The sequence below is a fragment of the Asterias amurensis genome, chromosome 10, assembly GCF_032118995.1.
Source record: "Asterias amurensis chromosome 10, ASM3211899v1".
Taxonomy (NCBI): Eukaryota; Metazoa; Echinodermata; class Asteroidea; order Forcipulatida; family Asteriidae; genus Asterias; species Asterias amurensis.
Genome location: NC_092657.1, coordinates 14,647,470 through 14,658,238, shown reverse-complemented (window position 1 = coordinate 14,658,238; position 10,769 = coordinate 14,647,470). Strand labels below are relative to the sequence as shown.

At 39.4% G+C, this 10,769-nt stretch overlaps 1 protein-coding gene across 1 annotated transcript; it reads right to left on the bottom strand.

Moving 5' to 3' along the window:
* Positions 1-356: 356 nt before the first annotated feature.
* LOC139943165 (uncharacterized) lies at positions 357-8,589 on the bottom strand. The gene is made up of 3 exons (XM_071939984.1): positions 8,488-8,589; positions 5,098-5,193; positions 357-2,350 (listed from the first exon to the last, which is right to left on the bottom strand). The coding sequence occupies exon 3, from the start codon at positions 2,338-2,340 to the stop codon at positions 406-408; it is 1,935 nt and encodes a 644-aa protein (XP_071796085.1). The 5' UTR covers positions 2,341-2,350; positions 5,098-5,193; positions 8,488-8,589; the 3' UTR covers positions 357-405.
* Positions 8,590-10,769: the final 2,180 nt, after the last annotated feature.

The window sequence follows — 10,769 nt, the reverse complement described above, 5'->3', positions numbered from 1 at the left end:
ACAAGTTGCCTTGGGTCGGTCGAGTTGGTTATAAAATGCATATGGGTAGAAAGATGTTGTAAAAGTAGAATACAATGATCCACACAAACATGCTTTGAAATTGACTAACACGCCGGCCATTTATGGGGGTCAAAATTTTGACTCCCATAAATGGCTGACGTTCGCACAGTGGAAGGAAAACCGAGCAATTTCGAGGCAAACTTGTGTGGATCATTGTATTCTACTTTTAAAATATCTTTTCAACCAAATTCATTATATAAAAAACGGTTACAAACGCTTTTGTTTTGACCAACTCGTCCGATCCAAGGCAACGTGTTCCTTTAACTATAAGTGTTAAACTTTATAAGTTGCACATTACCTTATAATCAATAATAGTGTACATTACGACCATGACGTCATCGACACTTACACGCGATGCAGTATCTTGACTGAGTTCCAGTCAGCCACGATGAGGTCACCGATCGGAGTAAACGTAATGCCTTGAGGATAGAGCAGGCCACGAGCTACACAGCCGATGTGCTTACCTGATGCATCGTAATGATGTATCTCACCGCTTCCCTCCGTATCGTCAGGAATAGTTACATATATATCCCCAGCACCATCACAACACACACCAGTAGGCTGTACAGGTTTGCCGTCAAGGGAGGTGCTGATATTAAACACCTCGTTTCCCATGAAATCCACACAAACTAGTTTCGACTCGTTGAAGTTTGTAAAGATCAGTCGCTCCTTGCTGTTAGCATACAGAAAGCTTGGACGGTCGATATCATCATGATTTATTGTGGAAATGATGGATCCATCTTTATTATGTCGAGATATTACCTTTCTCTTCCAGTCATCCACTGCAATCCGATCTTTCTTGTCCACAGCAATAGCGCCCACAAAACTATCTGCCTGTCGTTCGACTTCATTCTGTGAGGGTCTGAACTGACGAATATATCGTAGTTTACTATCATAAACCTTTACATCCTCTCCGTCAGTAACCAGAAGCAGGTCATCAGAGGTCACCGCAACACCGATAGGGTGTTTTAGTTGTCCATCTTCTGTTCTACTTTGCACACCTTTAGATTTGAAATTACCCTCCGATGTAAATGTGAGCAATACATGTCTTAGTACATCAGCAACGACAATGTCACCGTTGCTAAAACAAGCAGCATTCACTGCCCCTTTGAACTCCCCCTCACCTTTCCGTTTTTTACCAAACTCTGTCTTCACTTCCCACTTTTCTTCCTCTAGTATTACACCGAGATCCGCATCTGTGACGACATCATGACCTTTGAACCCGATGAATGACTTGCTATGCTGCACTGTTTGAAACTTGAGCTCATTGTGGCATGTCAAGTTGTGCATAACCTTTGGCTTAAGGTCCAGCAGCTCAAAGTCATCAGCTTGTTGCATCAAAGCGTTGACTGAAGCTACGATCTGCTCTGCACGGCTCATTTTATCGCTGTTGATGCTCTGCTTGCTGCCGAATTCCCCACCTCTCTGTATGCTGATTTGAGTAACTCTCTCTTGAAGGAGGCGAGATGCTTTTCTGATTTTCTCGACTTCCTCTTCCTCCTTAGCAGAAATTTCTCGAAGAGCCCGGTTGACCATGAGCTGTAATCTATACTGTGAGTGTTTGATAGAGTCTTCCACTTCTTGGAAATGCTTGCGACAATCATCAAACTTCATCAAAGCCTCTTCAACAGCTAGACGATACGATCTAATTGAGTCTTTGATTTCGGTGAGTTTGTGGTTTTGCGCTCTGTGATCAAAGGCTACACATTTCAGACAAACAAGCAAGTCACACGTGTCGCAATAAAAACACAGTTCCTGGTCAGTGTGTTTCCGGCATTTTGGAGAGCAAGTTTTTTTCTGGTTTCTGGACCCCTCATTTGACGTCCCGGCTGCATTCACGACTCGATGGTGCCTGTTCAATTTTATTTTGGCGTGGTATTCCAAACAAGTCTTGCAAAAATTCGCATCACAGTCAACACACCGTGAGACGGCATCAAGACCTTCGTCGCATCCTTCGCAAATCGAGACAAGAGGATTAATGTCCACCTCGGGACTATTCGGATTGATGACGTCATCAATAAGCGAGCTCAAAAGAAAGCAGTTGAGAAGAGCCGATGGTCCCTTATCTGGGATTGAAGTTTTCTCTCTACACACTGGGCAAATGATGAAATCCGTCTTTGGATACTGTTTGTCTACAAGTTTCTGAAGACACTTTAAACAGAAGCTGTGCTGACAGTCCAGGATTTTTGGATCGATGAACCGAGTCAAGCAGATTGGGCATTCGATGTGTACATGTCTTATCTTGCAAGTGGTCTCAGTGTGAAGTGCAGCTTCGGCCATCTTGGTGAGACTGAAAGTAAAACGAATGTAATTGTCAATAGTTCATACAGTCAGTGATTGTATACATTGGGTGGTAGCAGACTTACCGCATTAAGAGCCTTTTGTTGAGAGTTGCGATAACTTGTGATTAGAACGATTTTCGGTCCAACAAACTGTATCTCAAACAGTGCCTGCTAAACGAGTAAAATTACCCAGCACTCGGTAAAAAACAATGCACTTTTCCCTTTTACATGACAGGGATGGTTGTCCTTTGTATGCCATATTTAAAGACACTGGACAGTGTCATACGGAGTTGTGTGCTTTCAGATGTTTGATTTTGAGACATCTAGTTCTAAATCTGAGGCCTCGAAATCAAATTCGTGGAAAATTACTTCTTTCTCAAAAACTACTCCACTTTAGAGGGAGCCGTTTCTCACACTGTTTATACTACCAACCTCTCCCCATTACGCGTTACCAAGTAAGGTTTTATGCTAATAATTATTTTGAACAATTACCAATATTGTCTACTGCCTTTAAAAACATATATGAAAAGCCTTGGGAGGGTTTGTTTAAAGTGTGCCAGTCGTTGGTTTGTGATTGGAACCAGTGTTTGATTCATTGTTTTATAGTTGTACATATACTTACCATACAGTTAAAGTCACCTGGAAATATATATTGTTTTCTTTCAAACATAAGAGTATATGTTTTTGAACAATAAACATTTTTTTTATTATTAGTATTGCTTGTCACGATTAATATGTTGACAAAATAGATAAAGTTATTTTTGAGGCTGACTTCGCCTTCCCCTTTTGTGACGTCAATCGAGGCAGACTTTGCCTGCAATGCGTAGCGTAACCACATGTGCAAAGTAAAAGTACGTTCCAAGTCGTCAGTTTGTACGTTTCGATTTGTTTTATGTTTTATTTGTTGCATTTTCCGGCAATGCCGACCAGGTGTAATGCTGCTGGATGCAGCAAAACAATTAATGATGGGTTCAGGTTGCATGTATCTCCTGCAGGTCCCAAGTATAGGCGGTTGTGGGTCGCGAAAGTCGGACCCACAAAGCAATGGACGTCCGGTCCGACGTCTTTTTCAGCGCTGTGCAGCGAACATCGAGTCGTCGTGCTCTCGGAATACACCACACATTGACACGAAGAGAAAAGTTATTCTAAAACATGACGCCATCCCAACAACTTTTCCGGAGTGGGAAGTCAAAGAAGGTACCTGAAAGACCTGAAATACCTAGAGGAGCATATGCCAAACGTGAAAAATTCGAGTTTTAACTTTGAGGGCTGGTTTTAGCTTGCGATTCACCGTGCAGGGTAATCCGAGTGGACCGTAAGCTCAGCAGCCGTAGTGCGTGCAGTCTGCTCCGGGACCGTAGTTCTGTTAATAGGCATCATACCGATCGGTTACCCAGACGTAGTGTACATTGTACGGGCCCAGACTACACATTATCTCTTAAAATATCGCGCCTCGATGTCACGAACAGCGCCCTCTCGGGTCGGGGCATACTATTTTGTAAATAAAAAGATAAATATTGTTTTAGAACCTAAGTTAACTAATGTTTATTCATATTCCACTCATTAAAACACATATCTTGGTGACAACAGCTTTATTTTGAAAAAAAATACCACTAAGCGACTTTAATATTAGAATAGTGTCATCTCAATAAGTGACATGTGAGATTGTTTTAACAAATGTAGCGGTTGTCCACACATAAACAGCACTCTTCAATTGGGTTTTCTTAATCTAAGAAACCTTACTGTCAGAAACGATACTCATTGTCAAAAGGTAATTTTTTTTTTTTTTTTTTCCCGAACCAACCATGGTACTTCGACTTAAAGACACTATTGGTAATTACTCAAAATAATTATTAGCATAAAACCTTTCTTGGTGACAAGTAATGGGGAGAGGTTGGTGATATAAAACATTGTAAGAAACAGCTCCCTCTGAAGTGCCATAGTTTGGGAGAAAGAAGTAATTTTCCACGAATTTGATTTCGAGACCTTTAGTTTAGAACTTGAGGTCTCGAAATCAACCATCTAAACGCACACACCTTCGTGTGACAAGGGTGTTTTCTTCTTTCATTATTATCTCGCAACCTCGATGACCGATTGAGCCCAAATTTTCACAGGTTTGTTATTGTATGCATATGTTGAGATACACCAACTTTGAATGCTAGTCTTTGACAATTACCAATAGTGTCCACTGTCTTTAAGTTATGTTTCAATAGCCCAAAATAATATAATAATATAATATCTCTTTAATAGTCTTTAGCACATGTATCTACCTAACAAGGTACTCAAGGCGCTGAGTTATACAAACTTTCATAAAGATAGGTTATTGAGGTGATGAATATTCAGAGACCCAATTATGTAGCACCTTATAAGGGTTTACAAGGTGTTACGGCGCAGCATACAACAGCCGCACCCCCAACTAGCCTGCGTATAAAGCCCGGTTCATACTTCATGCGAAAGCGAATGCGAAGCGAATTTGACGTGAATTTGACGTCACACCCTCAAGCTGCGAATTGTTCGTTGCGAATTTGTGACGTCAAGATTCGCTTCGTATTCGCATTCGCAGGAAGTATGAACTGGGCTTTACTAGTCGTAATGTGTTTTGTCAAAAGAGCGTGTGCAGTTCTATGCAAAAATATGAATGGTTCAAACTGTGGCATGATCAATTTGAAAAATGTCTGATCTGTCAGTTAAAATACTTTATTGGTCATGTGCGTTATTGAACATACCATTAGACCAAGGGAAAGTAAACTCTTACTTGTTGTTAAAGTGTGTCTACCAATGCCAATTTTGCACAGTTGAATCTCTGCTGAACTTTACAAAAGTGGATACCTGGCGGCAACAACGACGAATACTGTAAGATAAACAACATTGATAATGTTCAAAACAGTACACTTCTTTACCAAACCGTACTACCAAATAATCAACTTTATATTCGAGGTTAAAGTTGTGGAAGTTTCATACAACTGGGAAACCGCACCGTGTTGATATTGTCCAATATTTCATCGGGTCATTATACCGTATGAAATGGTCATTATACCGTATACTAAGGTGGCCTGTTGCAACCGAGTCATTAGTTATGTTTGAATTTGTTCGATGCCCACCCTTTCAAACTAACACGAATGTCATTGAGAACTGCATCCAGTAGACCTTCGGAAAACGTGAATATTGTATACCTAATTTGTCGTGTTGATTTCATACATTTGCTACAGTTAACAACATTTCCAGAGGTTGCAGTGTTTTTTTTTCTTTCGTTACTATCTTGCAACTTCAACGATCAGATGAGTTCAAATTTTCACAGGTTTGTTATTTTATGTATGTTGAAATATACACCAAGTGAGAAGACTGGTCTTTGAAAATTACCAATAGTGTCCACCGCCTTTAATTTAATGTAGATGTTTTGAAATAATGCAGAAAATGTGTAGCGCCGGGCTATTTCCTTACTGTGCATAATGATAATCAATTTGGGTAAATACAAGAAGCGTTACTGTCAGTAACGCTTCTCACATCAATTTGTTTTGGCAGATTAAAGGGAAAGTACACGTTTAGTAATTTTCAAAGACCAGTCTTCTGTGGGTGTATCCCATAATAAGGCATAACAAAAAACCGAACGACCGAAAAAGTCAGAAATCCACGTTGTTGTTGTTGTTTTTTTCTTAAATGGTGTTAACAAAAAAAGTATTGTTAACCTCGAATGCCCAATAAACGACAACTAACCCTTTATTCGAAGCTGTCAGAAATCACGATAAACGATAAAGTGAACATAATATTGTTAGACTGCATTATAATAATAAACGAGTACCTGACAAGCCAAAACCAACTTCAAAACTACAGCGTCGGAAATGCGATCGTAAACATAATGTTAAACGATGCACTCGGCCACTTGGTTCGATCTGTCGCCCACACCATGGAAATACCAACTGCATGCAAAGTGCATAAACAGTTCGCACGCTGTGATTGGCCATTGATAGACTTCAACACAAAACGCGTATTCACGAACTGAGAAAGAATTGCCACACAGTGTGCCGCACGCCTGTAGAATGGTGCAATGTGCAGCATTTAAGCATATTCAAACATGTATAACTTTCGCCAATTGAGGGCGTGCGCGATTCGGGGCAAAGTTCATTGATAAATAATTGTTATCAATGGGTGCGTTCGATTAGCTTTCCCTGGTCGACCCCGGTGTGTGGCGTTTGTTTTTTTCCCCAGGACTAACGTGTGCAGATAATTACCCACGTTTGTCCTGGAAAAAAAAAACCGCCAAACACCAGGGTCGACCCAGGGAAGCTAAACGAACACACCCAATATAAACCACGAGGGAAACTGACAGGGTAAATTTTGAAATTATTTTTGGGGTTGAACAACGACCGACCCTCCCGATTTTTCAGCCAAAAGGGCAATAAAAAGTTTGTTGTTATGCCTTTTCATAGAATAACAAGTCTGTGAAAATTTTGGCTCAATTGGTCATCGAAGTTGCGAGAAAATGATGAAAGAAAAAACACCCTTGTTGGACGATTTTTTGTCCTTGCATATAAAAATAACAGACTTCTAGCTGGAAGTATTTTATTATGTTAGTGAGAAATTAACTCTTTCTCAAAAACAACGTTACTTCAGAGGGAGTGTCGTTTCCCAACAGCTCTCCAATGCTCGTTACCAAGTCAGTTTTTAAGTAAATATTTGTTATGAGTAATAACCAAACGTGTACCTTCCCTTTAAAGGAACAAGTTGCGTTGGATCGGTCGAGTTGGTCTCTGAAAAGCGTTTGTAACCGTTTGTTATAAAATGCATATTGGTATAACAAAAATCAAGATGTTGTATTAAAAGTATAATACAATGATCCACACAAACATGCCTCGAAATTGCACAGTTTTCTTTTTACCTCGTCGGCCATTTATGGGAGTCAATTTTGTTGACTCCCATAAATGGCCTACCGTGTTAATTCGGCAAAGTAAAAAGAAAACCACGCAGTCTCGAGGCAAATTTGTGTGGATCATTGTATTCTACTTTTAAAACATCTTTCCAACCATATGCATGTTATAACGAACGGTTACAAACGCTTTTTATAGACCAACTCGACCGATCTAAGGCACTGGTTCCCTTCAACGTGATATATTTCCTTAGCGGCAGTACTTGGATTTGAAGAGTTTCTCTTATACAATACAAAAGCTGATGTACTTCTTACCAATTACAATTGTATTGCCAAAAATTGTGAGTTTTCCTACCGAACGTAAACAGCGTGCATCAATCATTAAAGCAACGGGCAACCGGAGTGAGCAAGGTTTACTTTCTGAGTAAATCTGACCAGCTATTATACTCGTCTGATTTCCTGTTTATTGATGTATTGCATCGTTTTGTAATGTATTGTATTTATTGTCCAAATCAAAAGCAGAAAAACTGCCATTTTTACGGGAATTGGGAAAAAAAAATTAGGCCTGAATAACATTGCAATAAGAATTAGATCAAATAATATACAAACAAATAACTAATTGCATACACACATGAACAAATAAAGGATACATTCAGCAAACAATAAGTTATTTCTCATTCAATTATTTGAATTTTGAATTAAGTTCGAGACCTCAGCTTCTGAAGGCACACAATTTGTTGGTCAAGGGTCTTTTTCTATATATTATTTATCTCACTACTTCGACGACCATTTGAGTTCAAATTTACACAGGTTTTGTTTTATGTATGTTGAGATATACACCAAATGAGAAAACTGACCTTTGACAATTACCAAAGGTGTCCGGTGCCTTTAAGGAATACACACAATTGGCAGTAACCCGTTCAAATAGTCTGGCTAAAATATTGGCCAACAAACTGAGTAAACTTTTTTTTTTAACACAGGAAATCTCACATTTTTGGCTCAATCTGCGCTTAGGCCTATGTTATTTCCAGTTTTGTCATGTACACCCGATCATGTTTGAATAAGATAACATAGACCCTAAAGTTGGTCCTCTTTGCAAACTTCAGGAAGTGGCTGATAGCCGGCAACAATTGTCGATTTAGTAAACACAAATTAACACAGGAGATGGCAAATTTGGGGCTCAATCTGCGCTAATGTTATTCCCAGTGCTGTAATGTATTAGACTTGAACATGTTCGTGTTTAAGACGGCGTCATAGACCCTAGTGAAAACGAAGTCCTACCTGATGTTATAGATGTTAATTACTCAGTGCATAGAGGTGATGATCTTTGCTGCACTGTTGGAAGTGGCTGATAGCCGGTAAAAATATTGGATTCTTAACGAAATATTGGATTCAAACAACGTTGAAATAGCACACAAAACGTGTCTGCCTCAAACCCGACTTCCGCGTATGGATGAAAGTACAATACATGCATCGGCAGCATACTCACACAACTGGAAAAACTCATATGCAAACTCAACTTCCGCATACTGTGAAGGTAAAGTTCAATGATCGGTTAATAATATGGCAGTTGCACACAACGGGGAAAACCCACACGTAGTTCAAAGGTCCAATGATTGGTAATGCGTAAAATGATGCATTGCAACCCGGCGTTGGGAATGTATCGCGCTGTATGATTATTTCCACGGATGTGTTTATAGAACTTGATCTTTGAGTACTAGTCTCCATTCAAGTCCCATTCTCGTACGAGAGAACCATTATTATACGCGTATTGTAAATACAATAACTGCTAATGAGATTCCGTCCCCGATTTGGGAGCTTAAAGGAACACGTTGCCTTAGATCGAACGAGTTGGTCTAAAAAAAAAGCGTTGGCAAGTAGAATACAATGATCCACACAAATTTGCCTCGAAATTGCTCCGTTTTTATTTTTCTTTGCGAACTGACATAGTCGGCCATTTATGGGAGTCAACAAGTTGACTCCCATAAATGGCTGACCGTGTTAGTCGGGAGGCATGTTTGTGTGGATCATTGTATTATACTTTTACAACATCTTTCTACCCATAGGCATTTTATAACAAACGGTTACAAATGCTTTTCAAAGACCAACTCGACAGATCCAAGCCAACGTGTTCCTTTAACGTTGGCTGAAGGATGTTGTTTCAAAAGAGGGCGCTTAATGAAGTAGTTTGTGCACAGTTTGCCATGCTTAGGGCGAGTAAAAAAAAACATGTTTAGCGTCCGGGTTTCTCGAAAAAAAGAAGGAGGAGGGGCTTTTTATTTGTTATTTTTTTTTCAAGATGGCCGCCATTCTTTTTAAAATGTCAATTATCCATTGTTTTTTCTGCTGCTCAAACACACAATACATAATGGAAATATTTTGTAAAAGGCATTCAGACAAGACATTCAGATTGTATTAGCTGAGATCGTTTAAACCAATCTTTTTTCATGTAACCTTTTTTTTCAAAAAAACAATGTGCATACACAAATAAAACAAAATAAATAAACTAAAAAATGAGGCGGCCTCTAAAAAGGAAGCGGGCGGGGACGCTAAACATGTTTATTTTTTACTCGGCCTTATGGAGGGACCGTTTATCCAGGGGAACGGAATTTCCTGCCACACCAGCTGCGGAAAAGTTTGATGACGTCAGGCGCGCGACGGGACTAAAAATAAACGGACTCTAATCTCAAGTCTACTGTTGACCTCAATTCAATTCGATCCAAATCATTTTACTTCAATTCGATTCAGTTTTAAAAATTCAATTTAATTGGATCCAACTCGATTCAATTCACTTTATTACAAACATCACGTTACAAACATGAACATTGTTTTACAGTGTGCATCAACTATAAAACAACAACATTTTGTGAAATAGAAAAGAAAAGACTAACAAAGATAAACGGGACAAGTAATACACAGCGACCCGATACTCACAGTCATCCTACAAGTACTAGGGAGACGACATACAAACAACTTTATAAAACCAACCACCAAAGTAAAAGAGCAAAAATACCATAAAACACAAGTTAAAAAGACTAACCTACAACAATTGGTGCCAGCAAACCAGGAAACAAAACAAAAAATAAACCATATATAAACCATAATATGATAGTAACTCGTCCGTATCTTGCCCGGCAGCCAGCAGAACATGGCGGTTCAGCGTTTCGCAACATACAATATTTGGTTCTAAAAAAAATGAGGAATTGGGTGTAGACAGAAAGGGGAAGCAAGGGTTTGAGTTTGTTCTTGTTTTGGTTTGTTCTTGTAAGGCACTTCACTGCAATCCTCGGCTTTAAGATGTTGCCTCCATACTGATTTCATCTGCTATCTTTCTCACTTACTACAATTTTCTATTAGTCGTATAATTCCCATATTATTTGCACTGTTAAAGTATGTTTTTCTTCAAGAAAGTATGGAAATAAATGTGAGCTGCAATTGAATCGATTTCAACTGAAGGGGGAGGGGGTGAGCAAAGTTGCCCGTATGAACGACCCGGCATGAATGAGGACGGCAGATGTTATGAAAAAAAAGTCCAGTCTGGCACAGGAAAACCAGTTTGTTTA

Bases quoted from the DNA above. Each gene is read 5' to 3' on its own strand.
- LOC139943165 (XM_071939984.1), bottom strand. From the start codon at position 2,340: ATGGCCGAAGCTGCACTTCACACTGAGACCACTTGCAAGATAAGACAT.